At 31.0% G+C, this 20,302-nt stretch overlaps 1 protein-coding gene and 1 long non-coding RNA gene across 3 annotated transcripts in view; one reads left to right on the forward strand and one right to left on the reverse strand.

Annotated features, from left to right (window-relative positions):
• The window catches only part of CSMD3 (CUB and Sushi multiple domains 3), a 1,197,521-nt gene that overhangs the window by 721,164 nt on the left and 456,055 nt on the right, over positions 1–20,302 (reverse strand). Inside the window, exons 8-9 of one of the 2 annotated variants that reach the window (XM_082433292.1) lie at positions 16,419–16,496; positions 9,247–9,334 (exon numbers count right to left, since the gene is read on the reverse strand). In XM_082433292.1, the coding sequence (XP_082289418.1) occupies positions 9,247–9,334; positions 16,419–16,496 (166 nt within the window). The remainder of the gene's footprint in view (positions 1–9,246; positions 9,335–16,418; positions 16,497–20,302) is intronic. The other variant, XM_082433293.1, reaches the window with a different exon arrangement.
• LOC309646713 overlaps positions 1–20,302 on the forward strand; it is a 728,077-nt gene that overhangs the window by 462,888 nt on the left and 244,887 nt on the right. The gene's annotated exons all lie outside the window — the stretch shown is intronic.

Raw genomic sequence — 20,302 nt, forward strand, 5'->3', positions numbered from 1 at the left:
TGCTATACAGTAGGTTCTTATTAGTTATCTATTTTATATATAGTATTGTGTATATGTCAATCCCAATCTCCCAATTTATCCCCCCCATCCTCTGGTAACCATAAGGTTGTTTTCTACATCTGTGACTATAACTTCTGTTTTATAAGTTCATTTGTACCCTTTTATTAGATTCCACATATAAGTGATATCATATGATATTTGTTTTTCTCTGTCTTACTTCACTCAGTATGACAATCTCTAGGTCCATCCTTGTTGCTGCAAATGGCATTATTTTGTTCTCTTTTATGACTGAGTAATAGTCCATTATATATATGTACCACATCTTCTTTATCCATTCCTCTGTTGATGGACATTTAGGTTGCTACCATGTCCTGGCTATTGTAAATAGTGCTGCAATGAACATTGGGAGGCATGTATCTTTTCGAATTATGGTTTTCTCTGGGTATATGCCTAGGAGTGGGGTAGCTGGGTTATATGGTACTACTATTTTTAGTTTTTACTGTTCGCCATAGTGGCTGTACCAATTTACATTCCCACCAATGGAAGGTTTTAATTATTGATTTAATTTCTTTAATAGTTTTAGGTCATTTCAGATGAGTTATTTCTTTTTGTGAGAATTTTATAGATTGTGTTTTGCAAGAAATCCATCAATATAACCTAAATTATCAAATTTGTAGGCACAGAGTTGTTCATAATATTTCTTTATTATCCTTTAATATTCGTGGATTGTATCTCTTCTCTTACTCTCTTTCCCCCTCTCTCTCTCTTCCTCTCCCTCTCTCTTTGATTAGTCTATCAAAAGGTTATCAATTTTATTGATCTTTTCAATAAAACCACCTTTTGGTTTTATGGATTTTTCTCTATTAATTTCTTGTTCACTTTCATTTATATCTCCTCTACTTTTTTTTTTTTTTTTTTTGGCTGTGTTGGGTCTTCGTTTCTGTGCAAGGGCTTTCTCTAGTTGTGGCGAAGGGGGGCCCCTCTTCATCACGGTGCATGGGCCTCTCACTGTCGCGGCCTCTCTTGTTGTGGAGCACAGGCTCCAGATGCGCAGGCTCAGTAGTTGTGGCTCATGGGCCCAGTTGCTCGGCGGCATGTGGGATCTTCCCGGACCAGGGCACGAACCCGTGTCCCCTGCATTGGCAGGCTGATTCTCAACCACTGCGCCACCAGGGAAGCCCATATCTACTCTACTTTTTACTATTCTTCATCTTTGTATTTAATTTGCTCTTTCAAGTTTTTGTATGCCTTTCTAAAAGTAATATTTTTGCTGTGGTATTTTTAAAATATTATGAAAATAATATTTATATACATTATGAAGTGAAACTGTGTGTATGCCTACCTAGTGTTCTGTCTTGAAAGTGCTTTATAAATTCTAAATCTTAAATGATTAGTGATTTCATAAATTTCTTAAGATCCCATTTGTTTAAAAAAACAAGTATTTATTGAGTGGTTAAAACTTATTTTCAGTGAAGTTGATACTGTACTAAACAAAGCCCATGGACTGTTAGAGCCAATATTCTAGTGGGGCTTGACAGAAAACATAAAAATAAAATACATATACATTACTTCAGTGGTGATGAGTACTATAAAATAGTGTAAGATAAACGAATAGAAAAGGCAATGTTATTTTATTAATAGGATGGCAGGTAACATATGAGAAGTTACCTGCTTCAAATTTCAAAGCAGTTCTAACTAGATTTTGCAATGTTTGTTTAAGTTAAAAAAACCAAAACAAACAAATAAAAAAAAACAAGCAAAAACTTTTTAAAGTACTTTAATTAATCCCTTCTCTCCTAGCCTCCGAATTTATAGACCAAAGGACACTGACATTTTGATTCTAATCAATCAATTTATATATTTTTATTTATGGTTTTGGTGGTTTATTGATTGTATTGAGTGACATTATGCTGAAACCTTGAAGCCTGAAGGAATTGTTAGGGATTTAATCAAATCTGAGCTAAAAGAATAGAAGTGGTAACGGATGAGGGCTTGGACCCTAGAGATACTTCAAAAGAAAAATCAGTGGTTTCTCACCACTGAGAATGATGTTCACTGTGAATTTGTTGTACATGGCTTTTATTATGTTGAGCTAGGTTCTCTCTAAAACCGTAATTTGAAAAGATACATGCATCCCAATGTTCATTGCAGCACTATTTACAATAGCCAGGACATGGTAGCAACCTAAATGTCCATCAACAGAGGAATGGATAAAGAAGATGTGGTACATATATACAAATGGACTATTACAGCCATAAAAAAGCACAAAATAATGCCATTTGCAGCAACAGGGATGGACCTAGAGATTGTCATACTAAGTGAAGTAAGTCAGACAGAAAAAGACAAATATCATATGATATCACTTATATGTGGAATCTAAAAAAAGGGTACAAATGAACTTATTTACAAAACAGAAGTAGAGTCACAGATGTAGAAAACAAGCTTGTGGTTACCAGGGGGTAATGGGGTGGGGAGGGATAAATATTGGAAGATTGGGATTGACATATACACACTACTATATATAAAATAGATAACTAATAAAGACCTACTGTATAGCACAGGGAACTCTACTCAATACACTGTAATAGCCTGTATGGGAAAAAAGATCTGAAAAAGAGTGGATATATGTGTATGAAACTGATTCACTTTGCTGTACACCTGAAACTAACACAACATTGTAAATCAACTATACTCCAATAAAAATTAAAACAATAAAACCCTCCCCCCAAAAGATTCAGTGGTGTTTGGTGCTATAAACAACTGTTCCTACTTTCCTGTCTGCCCCTCACCCCCACCTGCCCCTGGCTGCTTGTAATTACTACCAAGTTTTAAGTTTGGTTTGCTAGGAAATGGTGTTTCCAATTTAAAAAATCAAAAGCCACCCTACTACCTAAATAATTTTTGTGTGTTATAAGAAAATTATATTGCACTTGAAAATAAGACCTGAATTCTAGTCCAGTGTGTAAGTATTGCTCTCCCTAGACCCTATGCCAATACACTCAGGGGCTGCTATAAGATTAACAATGGTGATAGGCAAATCTTGAGAAATTGTCTTGGTAGAATTTTTTAAGATATGAGTAACAGAGAAAAACATGTTCCTAACAGCTAAGAAGCCAATAAACAAAAGTTGTTTTATATTTATCTTTATGTATATTTGTGTGCTTATCTTAGAAGCCATATAATTTTAAGATTAAAGAAACACAAACATTTATAGATGAAATCTTAATAAATGCAGCTTATAAACAGTTTAATGTTCTGTTATTAGAACTTCCATTCATTCGTTTTAAAAATCGTCTATGGTTAGGTCCTCATCAATTTTTCATACTTACAGATGGAACAGGACTCGTTTCACAATTTTTCCCTTCTTCGGAAATGATCATTTATGGAAAAGTATGTTAACAAATGAGACATTTCTGGTTGTTTCAGTTTTAGCTGAAGCCCCAAGGCTGATAAATGAGGATATGTGCTCACACATTCTAAAAGAGGGGTTTCAGAACATTTGTGTAGAATTTGTTAAGGATGTATTAAAAAAAAATCATTCAAGATCATTAGAATAACACATAACTTAGCTCCAGGAAGGATGTATTAGAAGATTTGAGGATACCAATTAATTAAAAATTTGCAAGTATAATTTCTTTGGAGGGAATTGGAGCATTTGAGTGGGTGATCCCCACTCCTACCTCAACCCAATTAGGAGGGAGGCTTCAAGAAGACAATTCAGTGAGTAAAGAGGCACTAAATGGTGGGGGAGACTGACTTCTTACACTTACCTGGATGTTCGCTAAATTGCAGAAATGTGTGAGCCCTGGTACCTCAAAGAACTGGAGTATTACATAGACAAATGGGTAAAGGGCACCAGGAGAGACTGCCATGAGTTATTTTTGTCTTTTTTTGCTTCTTTGTTGTTTGTTTGTTTTAATATTTATGGGGCAGGGACTGGTGCTTCAATCCAACAACAAGGCTTGCTTCCATATGTGGAAGTAGTGATTCATCGTGTACCTGCCTAACAGAGGCTAATTTTCCTTTGAAATGATGGGGGTCCAGTAACATAGAGTTAATTCAAGCCCTAACTAAATGTATATTGCTTCAAAATAAGCTGACACAGTATATCTTTTGTCAGTGATTTTTATTCTTTTACCAGCTTTCCCTTTTCTTATTCTTTGGGGTGCTTCCCATAGCCTTTTATATAAGAATGATTATCGTTTTATACTTTTTAAACACAAAAAAATTATTTCTTTCCCTTCTGAAACAGATTAAAAATATTTTACCTGCTATTTCTGAATCGGTCTTGTTTATAGCTGAAACTGAACTTGAAAGATGATCTAATCCACTTATCTTGTAAAGGACCCCCAACCTTGAAATTTTCTTTGCTCCACATCCATGTTTCTATTTGTTATGACTAGAAGAATCACTAGAAATTTCCTGAATGCACTGAATTTTATCATGCCTTTGCACAATCTTTTTCATGCTTGTACCTGGGAAGCTTAGTAATTCTAGATAGAAATCATATAACTAGGCAGATTAATTATCATCAATCTCAAAAGGACACTCAAAATTACTTAGCAAGGTAATATTTCTATATCAAACTTGCTCTCCCACTATTGGGTAACGACTATTTCCAGTTTTTCTCTCAAAGTTCCTCTCCCATCCATTCCCATCTCTCTCTCTCTCATTTATATATATATATATATATATATATATATATATATATATATATATATATATATATATATATATATATATATATATATATATATATATATATATATATATATATAAATTTGATGGTCTTGCTTGATGCAGCCTTCCCAGAGTAAAAGTATTAAATATAAGCTCTCTCATTTTCCCTTCACAAAATCTCTTTTTTTTTTTTTTTGGCTTCATTGGGTCTTCGTTGCTGCTCATGGGCTTTCTCTAGTTGCAGCAAGCACGGGCTTCTTTGCGGTGAGCGGGCTTCTCATTGTGGTGGCTTCTCTTATTGTGGAGCATGGGCTCTAGGAAACACAGGCTTCAGTAGTTGTGGCATGTGGGCTCAGTAGTTGTGGCTCACAGGCTCTAGAGCACTCTTCCTGCCCTTGGGATCGTGTTTATTTTCTCCAAAAAAGTTACGTTCCTTTACTTATACCCACTAGGAATCTTTCCTATCATCAGTATTTTCCTCTCTACAGGATTATTTGTATCAGCCAATAAACATATTCTGGTTTCTTGTATCTCTAAAAAGAAAATCTCTTTTGACTTCCTAATGACTATAGAACTGCTCCATTATTCTTCTGCTTTATGCAATTTGATGTTCCAAAGCTATTACCTATCTGAACTGTCTATTCACTCTTCAGCTTATTTCAATTTGTTTCAACCTCTGTCACTCCAGTGAAATCACTCTTGCCAACAACCTTCTTGTTGTCAAATTTAAGAGACAGTCTTCTGTCCTCATCATTTTCAACTGTATTCAAAATTCCTGACCCCTTTTTTAATTTTTTTTTTATTTTTTAAACGTCTTTATTGAAGTATAATTTCCTTACAATGGTGTGTTAGCTTCTGCTTTATAACTAAGTGAATCAGTTATACATATACAATATGTTCCCATATCTCTTCCCTCTTGCATCTCCCTCCCTCCCACCCTCCCCATCCCACCCCTCTAGGTGGTCACAAAGCACCGAGCTGATCTCCCTGTGCTATGTGGCTGCTTCCCACTAGCTATCTATTTTACATTTGGTAGTGTATATATGTCCATGACACTCTCTCACCCTGTCACATCTCACCCCTCCCCCTCCCCATATCCTCAAGTCCATTCTCTAGTAGGTCTGTGTCCTGACCCCTTTTAAAGGACTTCCTTCCCTTGCTTCATTCATGCGTATTTCTCTTGCCACTCGTGAGAATGATTTGATAGCTTCTTAAAATCAATCATATCATGAAACAGCATAGAACTTGGACTATGTCATAGATTCTCTTGTCATTCTACACTAACTGATCTAACTGATGTCATCTATTCATGCTGCTTTAGGATTCTTAATCACATTTACATACTGATATTTCCTTGCTATCTCTGAACTTTAATTATGTTCACCTATGAACTTAACATACCCAATTGTTAATCTCTAAGTCATTTGAAGTTTACAATCTCTAAACAGAACTCTTATTTTTTCCCTCAAAACCTCTGGACTTCCACACTTAATTAAATATAACTATTTACCTCAATTTCATGATGTTCAAGCTGAGGAAATTAGGGATCATCCTTTTTTGTTTTCTTACTTTCCACATCAAATATCATTGGACACTGAGAATTTTGAGTGTCCAAGACTCAAAGGATATCTTGAGTCTGTCTAGCTCACTGCTATCACCATAGTCTAAGTCTCTACCATCTTAAACCCAGACTGCTGCAGTAGCCTTCTAACTAAAACTTGTTTTCTTCAATCCATCTATCTAAAGTATAAAGCATGATGTACTGAAAATATAAATTGAATCAGCTCTCTCTCTCAAACCTCTTTACAGCTTCCCATAATAGGTAGGTGACCTACATGACTGAAGAAGCCTAGAGGTGACCACTGTGAAGCAGAGAGTTTGCTTAGCCTAAAGGGAACATCTGTTAATTGGTTCCAGTAGATGTTGCAATGAAGGTACATTGGTTTTAGCTGCCAAATCTAAAAAGGGAATACAAAAACGTGTGTGCACGCGCACGCGCGCGTGTGTGTGTGTGTGTGAAATCTGATTTTTAAATGTTGACTCACAAATTTTTAAAACATTGTGTGTTTAAAACAAAACATATCTTCAGTGCAGATTAAGCAGAATGGCTGTCAATTTGCTTCTTCTGAAGAAGAGATCTGGTTTCTCCACATCTCCTCAACTTCATTCTACCACATTTCTATTGTATTCTGTGACCTTCTTCAATTTGCATTCTATAATTTAGAATCCCTAATCTTTATTTTCCTGGAATGGCTCATCAAGCTCTTCCTCAGTGTGAGGCTCTTCCTTTCCTGTAGGCTAGAGGCATAAAATTCTTCTGGTATCAATGAAAGTGGGACCTTCTTACACTGGGTGGATTCCCACTCTGACATCTTTATCCTCTCTCACAGAAGCTTGATTTTTAATTTTATTTTTGACTTCACAGTACTTTTTAAAATTTGATATTCATTTAATTGTTTATTGTCTTTCTTGCCATTAAATTTGAAGAACTATGGGGGGCATGTACTATGTCTGCTGTTAAGTGTTTTATTTGTTCCTGGTACAAAACCAGGTACATAACAGGCAAACAATATATGTAGACAATGAATGTATAAATATAAATGGTCTCTGGATTTCTCTTCCTCTCTATACCAGATTCCAATCATACTGCATAACCCACCTCAACATTTGCCTCTGTGACCCTCATCTCCTAGCTGCCCAAAATATCATACCTCTTTTGTCTCCATGACATTTCACATGTTCTTAAATTATAATGACTCTATTATATCTTAGCCTGACTGTGAGCTTCTTGATGCCTAACATCTATCAGGGTCTTGAAACATGACTGTAAGATAATCTTATGATTTGAAATCCACTAAAAGTAATTTAACTCACTATATTCCTATTAAGTCTATTTCTAATAAACCTCATATTTTTGCAAAAAGTGAGACCAAATAAATATTAATATTAATAATAACTATTTCATTTATCTTATCATACTATAATAGAAGCTAGAATTAATTGAATACTTATTTGTCTTAAGCTTTATGATTACTACCATGCATACATTATTTCATGTAATCTTTCCCTCAACCCTATGAAACAAGTATTATTATCCTCGTTTTTAGATCTGATGAAACCAACTCTTGGAGAAGACAAGATAGTTTATTGCAAGGATGGGATGTGAATGAAGTTTAGTTTCAAAGCATAATGTAATATAGTGATTAAAGGGTCAGGATTTAGAATCAGGAAGTAATGAGTTCAAATTTCAATTCCATCAAATTATTAGCTGGATAAACCGAGTTTCAGTTTTCTTATTTGTAAAGTGGGAATAAAATAATAAACACCTTATAGCATTTTATAATAAATAAAGAATACATGTAAAAATACTAGGTAAATGGTTTACCACTCTGCAGTCTATGAAATATCACTTTTAATTATTGAGGTTGAGAGATTTAGTTGATTTTTAATATAGTCACTTAGTTTATTAAGATCAGACTGACTAGTTTCCCAGGTCTTTTGAATTTCTTTCTAGTGTGATTTTTTCTAACATTATTATCCATATTAATTATCAGGCTAGTTAAAGAAAATTCTGCAAAATTTTTAGAAAATTACAATTTTATTCATATTGAACTAATATTGTTTTTCACTGCAAGTATATCAAAATATAACTTTAAGTCAACTTGAGTGATCCACGGGGACAAAATTTTCACAGGTCTTTATTATAAGAACTATCTTTTTATTCATAGGGATATTCTTTAGCACAGCATTTGTCCTTTATACAAACAATATAAATAAGAAAAGATTGTAAATGTGTGGTATGTGTAACTATAACAATTATCATTTTTTAAATTTAATATATCATGAATATTTTGTGAAAATAAGTATTTGTGAATGTTAACTAAATTATCACTTAGTATTTTATAGAATTTTTTTGTATCTTTTATTTGTAAAATTTTACAAAGGACTACTGAAAATTCAACATTTTTTAAAAATATTGTTTGATAGTGCAAGTTAATGGCTACCATAGTCTACTACATACACTTTCTATGTTGTAAGTAAACTAATTTCAAATTTTAAAATAAATACTAATTTTAAGATGGAGATAAAACTTATTCAAGTTACATTTACTTCTAAAAATTACATATAAAATGTTTATAGAACATTTGCAGGAAGGTTTCACAGGCAGTACCTCATTTGAAACTCACCATTCTATGTGGTAAATTTGATATACGTGTTACAGAAGAGGAACTCAGGCAGACAGGATTGAATAACTTACCAAAGATCAGACAATTTATAAGCAGAAGAATTTGAATTCAAACTCATGTTTTTCAAATCAAATCCCATGATTTTTCACGTACTACATGACAATAGATTAATCATTTAAACTCCAAAAAGTATCCTAATAAATTTGATTAGTCACTTTAAAATAATGAAATATTATTAATGGTAACACATAAATGAAATCTAGCTGCCACACTTTTAAGTCACCAGGTCTTCATCTCCATATTATTAGTTATATTTGAAGTTAAAATTAAAATAAACCTTAACAAGATAAATAATGAAATAAACAATTTAAAATCTTACCTAAAATCTGATCCAACTCTCTTCCCATTTTCTGGTTCTCCTGGATCTGGGCATAAATTGGAAGCTGTTTTAATACCTCCCTCATTTACTGGAACAACAGAAAAAAGAAAAGAAAAAAAGAATCAAAACATATATGATTAGAAAAACAAGGGTGATATTCATTTAAAGTTGTACATAAAATATATTCTTGTATTTTGTTATTGTAATCACTATAGTTTATATAAAGTTAAATATAGTTTGATAAACCAATAATGAGGACAGAAACATTTTTTCTATTTGTGGACATATAAGAAAGTAAGTTTCATGTTCCTATTCAATGACTTACTAATCTGAATATTAACACATTAACAATTAACACTTTATTTTTAATTACTATCAAATAGTGAAATCTCTTGTAATGCACTCCCAGGGCATCAGTGCCAGAGTTTCCATTAATTATTGGCAGTAGAGAAGTCACCACCAGTTAGGGCAGTGTCGTTTGGGTACTTATTATTTTTAAAGTTGCAATAGAAAATAAGACCCTGTGGAACAAAGTTTAAAAAGTTTAAGGTTATTACCACTTTTTATTTAGTATATAACAAAGAATTTAGTCAGCCAATGTGAAAGTAAAACTGTGGCGCAAATTATCGAGCATGTCATTTAATTATGATATAATGATGAAAATCAAAATAAGGGCTTTACCCTTTAACAATTTCCATGACTGTGTTTTACTTAGCCATTGTACACTTTAAGCAGTTTCTTCAGAACACCCAATTATTAAAAAGATTTATTAATATTTTCAGTGAATGTGATCACAGTAAATAAATAATTCCCCAAGATAGCGCTTTTTTTCAAATGGGAAGATCAAAACCAGATAAGGTCTGAAATATCTGAGTGATACTGATTCATGAATTCAATCTTACAGTGAATTAGAGAGTAACTTCTATTTTCCTCTTCATCAACTTATCTGCGTTTTAAAGAAAAGAATGGGACCTGAGTAGAGACTCTAGAGAGGGAAATTGTAAACCTTGCAATGGTTCTTTTCCTACACTGTGGGTTGGAATCACCTGTAGAGTTTTTTTCAAAGAATAAAGACGCTTAACTTTTATGTCTAGATATTCTAATGCAATTACTTTGGGTAGGACCCTGTGGATCTGTTTTTTGTTGTTGTTTTTGTTTGTTTGATTTTTTTAATAATCCTCCAGGTGATTCTAATGTAGAGTCAATATTGAGAACCACTGGATCCCTGCATCATTTAGTTCAGATTGTCAACTTGTTCATATTGATTTATCAGATAGCAAGATGACTATCAGATGATGGCCGAACAGTCATACCTCTGGTAAAGTTGTCATATTTTCAATTAGATATGAAATTTTGTGTTTGCACCCTTCATTCTATAAAAATCACTTTCCTAAATATCCTCAACAGTATCCTTACTGCTGCCAAATTACAAGTTCACCAATCCACACAAAGCATGTGATATTTTTGCTTTTCTTGGTCTGCTGACTTGCTAATTCATTTCTTTTTATCTTTCTGACTTTTGTTGCTTCTTATGTTTGTTTTGGCCACTCTCTTACTTTAGCTGATATCACATACAGAGGGCAAATTCAAAGACAGTGACCCATAATTCACCATATTTTATATTTTCCTCGTGGCTTGAAAAATTACCTCTTTGCTAAGAATTTCAAATATATGGTTTTGTCATTTTTTTCCCCAAGCTCCATCCTGCTCCTTCAATAACCTACTAGGTCAACCTACCAAAATTCTCATAGTCATTTCATGTGCATGCTCAAATCCAGCTTAATCACTGATGCTTTTGTTTCTCTATTATCATTCTCTTCCAATTCATCTTGAGTACTAGAACTAAACTTTCTCAAACACAGTTTTCATTACTGTCCAAATATCCTATGATTCTAGATTTCTAAGTATATAACCTCTATTACCCACTAGCCACCAAGATACATCCATAACTCAAGTCCAACAGATTCTTCATTCTTCTGCAGTTGTACTGGTTAGCCATGCTCATTCCATGCTCTGTGTTTTCTCCAGGTCTCCATGTTTTCCATTTCTTCCTCTTTAGCTATCAAAATTCTATATAATTTTCAAGACTCAGCTCAAGTCCCACTTTTTGCAAAATACAGTCTCTCATTTTTTTTCCAGATTTTTCTAATCCCTCTTTTTATATGGCATGGACAATTTTATATTTAATTTTTAAATTATTTTGTCATACTGTTAGTAGTTTCATATTCCTTAGTCATATATACAAATATATTACACACTTGATAAAGATAAGGAAAAACTTATAATTATTTTAATATTCCCACAGTACCTAGATGGGGGTTAATGACTTCTCAGTAAATATTTCCTAGTAGGTTGATTAAAAACAATGTGTTGTACACTGTTTTCAATGAGTATTTGTTTCTATGGGAAGAACTATCCTAACTGACTTTTGAAAATATTATAGTATATGCTATTAAAATGTGACTTTTTTAACATACGATAGAGATAAGAAAAAGAAGTGGTATGACTTAGGCTTCCTACACTATTATATTAAATTTATAACACAGATTATAGGTAAAAATAGACGTGTCTGCGAATACATTAGAAAATAAAAATAATAAAAAATTTCATTTTTTCCATTTCATCATCATTATTGCCTAGGTTAATATAAATTTTAACAATAGCTAACACACAGTACTATGTGTCAGGAACTAATCTACACCCTTTACATGTATCAGCTCATTTAATCCTCACACAAATCTGAAGGGTAGCTACTATTATTATATGTTTCCTACAGGTGAGGAAACTGAGGCATAGAGAGGTTAAGACACATTTCTAAAGTCCTATTTTCACTTTCTGCCTTAGTCTATGTTTCGACCTTGGCAGACTGATTCAAGAAATTCTACTCTTAACACCTGAGCTCTCCATCCTGTACAGAAAGCTCAGAAAGGAGAAAGGGCATCAATACTTAAAATTCAAAACACTTTTCCAAATATTTTATCTTAGAATGCAGAGCATATTTATAACTTTCACCATGTTCACTTAATTAATCCCAGTTCTTATGATTTAATTGTCAAATTACTTTTGTCTGTTTGAAAGTGTCCTTTAAACTGCTGTCTTTGGACATCTGCAATAGTGAAAAAGTTCCCAACTTAAATTGTAAAGATAACGGGAGAGCTGCTGCATGATACATGTATTTAGTGTTCTTTAATTAAAAAATTTAAAATAAAAAATAAAGTATATAATCTCTTATTTATCTGATATTTAGATGCTACAAAACTGCCCATAGCTAGTGACGCCAAGACATTAAAATGAAGTTAGTATCCATTCAATCAGCTGCTTTCATTACGTAATGCCATTCAAACAACTGGACAAATATTTATCATTTTTACTTCTTTCAATTTGAACAGTAACTTGTAAAAAGAACATGAGTGCTCTTTAAAAGTTAATTACATGGACAGGGTCCTGCCTCTTGAAAAGAGCATAACTACGGGGAATATCCTTTTTGCTCTGATCTTTAAGGACAATAATAATAATAATGTTATTATTATTATTATTACTAGTACTAATACAATATGAATCCTTTTCCCCACACATCAGTGACAAGAAGAGAGGGCAGAATTTATAGAATTAAGAAAATTGGATGAATTATAGTTTCTTATAACATTGAAGTATATTTATTATATGTGCTTATAAAATATGCGATAGGAATTTTAATTAACGTACTATATTATTGTATATTCTAGGTTGAAAATACTATAAAATTAGTCAACATCAAAATAAAATATTGTCATTACAAGCACGTTTTCTTAAGCTTCTGATTTTACATAGCACATAATGTACTCTAAAGATAAAAATAACTAGATCCTGAAAGTCATCTTACTAAAAGTCATCTCTACATTACCTCATCCAGCTAGTGGCATCTTAGAATTTTTTTTATTAGATTTAAAAATTGTATTCCACCTTATAAAATAGAATGCTTTGGATCTTGTTCTGAACTCCAATATCATGAATGTAGACAGAATGTTATTTTATACTAACTTTATATCCTAAAAGAGTTGCCACTTAACTCATTTAGCTTCCCAATAAAATGTTGGATCATTGCCAACTGAGACTATTTTATTCACTCTTTTTACTTTCTTAGTCTAGCATGGTGCTGCCATGGAGAAGTAGTTCAAATAGAATTGTGAAATGAATGTATAATAAGAATGCATGAAAGCATGGACTTGAAGAAGATGAAATAATTAAAAAAAATACATTATGGAAAGCTCACAGTTTCTTTATAATTCCACCTTAAAATTTTAGAAGAGCCTAGTAGAAAAGTTGGCAAGAATAAATTCACTCAATTCAACATTTTAAAATATAAAAATTTATTTTTATTTTTTAAATTAAAAATATTTTTTCCTTTATTTGCAAAGCTACTCTCTTTGATAAACAACAAGAAGGGATGGAAAGAGACTACATAGATTTCAGGTACTAAAGTAGGAAAAAGAATCTGAATTAGCCATTTAAACAACCAAATGCTTCCCATGAACACTACTGCAGTTTCCTGAATCTCTTATTAATTTGTTTCTTAGTTAAACTTTAAAGGTGCTATTATGGGAAGACGCACTTTAGAAATGTGTGTAGCTCATGTCCTCCATAATTATGCTCACTCCTGGAAGTTCTAGTGATTGAATAGATAGTTTTTTCAAAGAACACAAGCTTTATTATTATTTTTTTCCTTTGAAAGTTTAATGTCAGATAAAAATTGTCTCCTTTTAAAATTATTTGGCTCTGTGTCAAATTAACGATTCAAAGAGATGAAGACCGAAATGCCTACTTGATAACAAATATATAATAATGATAAAAATTAAAGCATTATAACTTTCTCTGTGATCAACCATAGAGGATATATATTTGTAACTAGCTATTAAACATTTGAGAAAAAAATTGTAGGAAAATAACTTTAAAATAATGTTGGCTTGTTATTGTTGCTAAAAAAAATTGGCATAAATAATCTGTCTTGATGAGAGTTTAATTATTTCTATTCAAAAATAAAAATAAGAAAGCACAAGAGTATATTTTATATCCTACATAAGCTGTAATGGATAAATGTAAAATATATTTTAAAATTATGAAGTAAATTAACATTTTTTGCCTTATGAGTAACTTTTTCTTTTTGGCTCATTAACTTTACTCCTGACATTTAAAAGTAAATATTCTTTAAATTAAAAAAAAATAAAAATATTTATATATATATATATATTTAATCAGGGTTTATTTGTTTCCCCAGATACACTATTATGTTTAAATTTCCCTTTCTTGTTCACGCTCATAACCACTGTACAAGAACAATGAAAATAATATGTATGTCCACTAAGGCAATATACCAAGTATAAAAAGTTACATACACATTTTTCTTATTGAATAAATTCGACGTGTAACATTGTGTAAGATTTAGGTGTACAGCATATTACTATGATACATTTATATATACTGTAATATTTATAATTGTTGATGATGTAGAGTTGCATACATCTTAATTTCCGTATAAATAGCCTAATTTTCCCAGGACATCTGAAAGTTTGAAGCATGAAGCATATAAAATAACATTTGTGTAACCAAAATGAGGAAAGGGTAAGAAAGTGATAGCCTATAATTCTTCTTAGATTTCTAAAATAAATAGATTAGCCAGACAAAATATTAGAAAAAAAAGTAGTAAACCTAATTATTTAAGTCTGCATCATTTCCTTCATGTTGACATGATAAAATTTGAAATGTCAGAATAATTTCCCCTAACAATTTTTTTATGTTTATATTTTCTTGTATAGGAAAAATATCTTTCTCTCTGAAGTGGATCAAATAATAAATATATGAAAAATACTGTAGATTTATTTTCCCTAAAAACTGTTATCAATTTTGAAAATATGTTTTAACCCTAAAAATATAACAATAAATCATACTTATACAGCTAAATACTTTGAAATGAACTGTTTAATGCTTTCGAAACAGGTAACCCAATTTGACATTTTCCTACTGATATCTGCTATTTTTGGTTTCGTATTCTCAAATCTAACAAAATGTGAAAAATCACATTTTAAAATTAGGACACTTTAAAATATTTGATACCAACAGGCTCCAAGTTTGCTTCTTGATAAGTGATGTAATTGCTCAATTTGTGCCATTTACTGTTACAAATACAACTCAATAAATATGTGGGTAGAATCCTTTACTGATATAACTATAATGAATGATTTTTTTAAGAAATAGTTTTAAACTCATTTCATCAGATGATTTAGAATTGAATAAAAATAAATAATGTTAAAAACGTATTTTTGCTAAGAAGATAATATTTATTTAAAATAACTAATCTTATTTATTATCAATAAGGCATTTTAGAAGTCAGATGTGGTATCATGAATGGCTTCTTTTAAAATTCATAATATGTATCTGCAGGAACAGTAAGGCAGGGTATTTCTACAAACTGCTGATTGATTTATATTGAAAAAATTCATAGCTTTCTTAAAAATCTTATTTTATGTTCATATATGGTAATATAACAGTGAATATTCAAATTCAATGATTCTTAATCTGAGATTAATGGATGAACTTCAGATCATCTATAAATCCCTGAATGTTAAGCAAAATTGTGCACTGGGGCAGCACATAAATATGTGTACCTCAGTTCATTTCATGAGATTTTTCAAAATAAAACAAAAATTAATTAGCTAGTTAATTCATTTACAAAATATCTGATTTAAGTGTTTGTATAAATTAACTCAAATTAAAATATTTTTCCTTAAATGAAAAATTGCTATTTAAAGAAATTTTTCCTTAGAAAGATAATTATGTTGAAATTTAGATACGTTCAAACAAAAATTCCTACAAGAAACCATTAATTTGATGATTTTCACTCATTTTTTTATCTCACATACTAGAATTAGAAAACTAGAATGTTATCAACATGCTAGATCAAAAGAGTTTTTTCTTCTACATTTTGAAACAATCTGAGCTCCAAAGTTTACCACAATAACCCAATAACTCAATATGCATTTAAATACAAGAAAATATTGAATAATCATGCATGTTATATAAATATTAATGGAGTTAATTTGGTAAATACACATTTTTATAAAACACACAAACAACACAGACACCACAAACTTCACTCTTGCACTAGAGAAAGAAACAAAAAAAAAGAGTACACTCACAGATAGAAAACTTGTTGCTGTTGTCTTTCCCTGGAAACAATTTAAATCCTCTAGATTTAAAATCTATGGCCTTTTTCACTAGTTAAGAAAACAAACAAAAACATGTATCAGGATACACAAGTTTAAAATGAAATTCAAGTTAACAAATTTTGTTAGCATGGAATTATGCAAGTTAAAAAAACTGCTTTCTTAAGCCTGATATAGGGCACCCAGAAGAAAATAAAGAAGAAAAAAATAGCAATCTGATCACTAAGCAGTAAAAATACCAAGCAGTATAAAAGGATTTTAAGTGTACTACAGGGAGAATCTTGCATACATGTATAGGTACTTTTTAACACTACCCAGTTTTAATAGAAGAGCAAAACATTAACTCTTTATCATAAAACATTTGAATTCATCAAATTTTATGGAATAAATTAAACTAGAAAAATAAAAATACTGATACATTATAAAAGTGGGATGAATTTAATGAGCTTGGTTTTTAAAATAAACTAGTGTACTTTTAAGGTAATTTAACCTAATTGAAATATTAGGACACATTTAAGAAAATTACATAATTGAAAAAACTTAAAATACATTTTAGTATTTCTGCCAATAACCATTTCCTTTCATACACATTGCTTGTGAACGATGACTGATGTTCAGTCCATATTGTACAAAATTTATGAAAGTGAATTACAACTTTTTGGATTTCATCTATAATACCTTGCTACTCTTTTTGATATTATTATATGAAAAATCAACATCATAAGAGGCTGGCATATTTCACTGTGTACTATATTAAAGTAGATATGACTGGATTTGCCTTAAAAAACATACAAGTTCAATGAAGTAACTTGGAACATTTTAAAAACATTTTTTCAAGTATTTTGGATGAAGGAAAAAAAAGTATTATTTCCTTTTAAGTATAAATTATTTTATTAACTACAGCTGCTATATAATTTTTAAAGGGATTAACTATAGTTCAGAAGACTACTTTCTACTTTATTTAGATTTTTAATGACACCAAGTGAAATAAAGAAAAACTATTTAATTAAAACCTCACCCCACTAATTAAAAATGTTATGTAATCTGATCTAATGAGATATTTAAATAACAATTATTTTCTTTACAAAAAACACATGAACAAGAATCCAAGGGATATATTTAGCTTCCTCAATTATAATTTGAATTTTTTACATAATGCATTTTATGAGGTTTATAGGTAGAAATGATAGCTTGAAACATTTAGGCAATTAGGTTTTGTTCACTCTGTGAATTTGAAAAAAGCAAAACAATTTTTGTTAGATAGTTGAAAATGATCATTTCACTAAATCTTACTTGCCATTTTACCCAATTAATTCAAATTAAGGATATTTTATTGCCTTTGAAACATTTTAAGGTAATTTTTTTCTTGTCACTACCTTCAAAAGTAGAAAGGTAGAGGCAGACTCTTATCGCTTACTGAAATACACAGCTGTAAACTATCTATACATAGTACATATAAAAAATATGAAAATGATCATTGGAGTAGGATTTAAGAGACCTGAGTCTTAGCAATTAGTAGTTGTTGATTTTGGACAAGAGTCTGCCTTTTAACCTGTCTCTTCTCTTAAAATAAGTAGCTAGGACTAGATGACTGCTCAGTTGCTTTACAATTTTGAGATTCTTTATCTGAGGCCCTTTATTTACAGTGAAAGAATGACTACATCTCTCTCAAGTTATGTTTTTCGTTGTAATTCTCTTCCACACCCCAGCCCCCAAGGTAAGCTCAAGTTTAGTCCTACTGTTGTATTTGGTTGGCTGCTCTAAATTTAGTTCTGCCACTTGTAAATTTTCCTGCTGCCTGAAAATTATTTTTAACAAAATTTACATTTTGTATTTTGAGGCATAATTCTAGATTCTCCCAATCCAAACATGAATTATAAGTAGGAATTCTACCTCTACTTTTCTCTGCATTATAAGATTTGACTTTAAGTATTACAAAGGGGTTGGAAAATTTCATAGTAGTTTTAACACAAATCTGGAATTCTTAAATATATTTTTTTTAATTAAAAGATTGTAAACTCAAAGGAGAAAATTGAAGAAGAAAAATCCAGAGGGTCAAAGAGCTCAGTTACTAGAAATAGAGGATTTTGAAAACAACTCTGTGTGTGTGTGTGTGTGTGTGTGTGTGTGTGTATAAACTAGGTTTATGTAATGGGCTTATATCTAAATTTGACTATTTGGTTGGTGAGGTCAGGGACAATACCTAGCTAAGAAAATGTCATCTCAGACCAAGAAGTTTTAAACAGTTTCCTGGTTCTGAAGGGACTTAACCTTATTTTTTAAAAGCATCTATTTGTCAATTTAAATTGAAGAAAAGTGAAAAGTATAAATAATTGTAATACAGATGCAGAAGATGGAAAGCCAGGAGAATAACCATTTTAGGAGATAAAAAGGAGTGAAGAGAAAATAATATAAAATTTAAATTCACCCAAAACTTTAAAATATGTTAAACAGGAAACACATACTTTAGATATTTTTATAATTTCAATAGAAAGAGCATACAGCATATCTCTTCTTGAATAAATTGAAAGGACAAACACTGTAAGTACCAATTGCAAGACGCTGCTCTAAATCATAAATCAGTGAAACGTTAATTCTCAAATATATGCCATAAAAACATATATTATATATTACAAGGTATATGTATTAAGTACCAACATGACATCAAGCAATGGCGTTTCTAGTGATCACATTTAACTTATAAAATTAACCTGACCTTTCTAACAAGTGTATTCCAGTTATAAGATGTCAAATTTATTTTATCATAAAGATATTAAAATATGTTGTGGTATTTTACATAATTTTATAAATATTAAAAGACAGTTTGTTGTTTGTGTCGATTCCTTCCACTGTACTATTTCTCAAAAGCAGCAACATTATTTTACTCAAGTAGTACTATGATTGAATGAATATATGCAATATTGTAAATTCTGGTTTATTTAACTAAAGGTATTTTGTTTGGAGGATTTCCTTTGTTAATCATGAATTAGGAAGGAAAGAAGTGATAAAAGAATGGATGTTCAAGATGAAGCACCTTCATGTGTAAAGCTATTTTAAATACATAAAAAATATGTATGTTCTAATAAATTTTTAATACATTTCATTAACTGCAAGACATGTAGACATATGTGCCAAGATCCCTTTCCTTTATTTTCTTCTGCTTTTCACTTTTCACATGTCAAACAATTTTGTTCATTTTTGTTTATTACTTTTTTGGTTTGACTCGTGCTTTTTTTTAGCATAATGAAAATATTTTATAATACAGAAAATGTCTGGCAGAAAGGAATATATTAGGCCAACAATCAAATCCATCTGTTTAGTTGTAAGCCCCAGACACTAGGGAAAAACATTTTGTTTCTGTAATCCTCATTTAAGCAGTTTAAACCACTATAGAGGATTATAACTGTACTATTTTCCAGATCAATTATTGTTCGGTTATTTTCAAAAAGAATTTGAATTTTAAAAACTTAAACAAAAAAAAAACTGATGGTGACTGATTTTACTTAAACCTCATCTAACTTCCATGTTAATTGGCTAAAGTCACTTACTTGAAATTATTTAAATTACAATGCCTTATTATAAAGATTAATCATATATGCACATACATGGATAAATTGCTAGATTTAGTTTCAAATGTCAACTTTTTTTGTGAAACAGGTGGCACATGAGTTTATGTTGAAGAATCTCTGTTAGTAGGAACAAAGTGCTGGTGCCATTCTTTAACATTAGGAAACTGACCACAATACACAGATGCACTAAAGGGAATTCAACCATCAGTTGGAGGCTTAGAAAACATGACCTTTACGTGGTCTGTCTATCACCCAGCCTCTAAAACTTGAAGTCATAAAACATTTCCC

The sequence above is a fragment of the Balaenoptera physalus genome, assembly GCF_965194825.1.
Source record: "Balaenoptera physalus genome assembly, chromosome: 17".
In the NCBI taxonomy this organism is placed as follows: domain Eukaryota; kingdom Metazoa; phylum Chordata; class Mammalia; order Artiodactyla; family Balaenopteridae; genus Balaenoptera; species Balaenoptera physalus.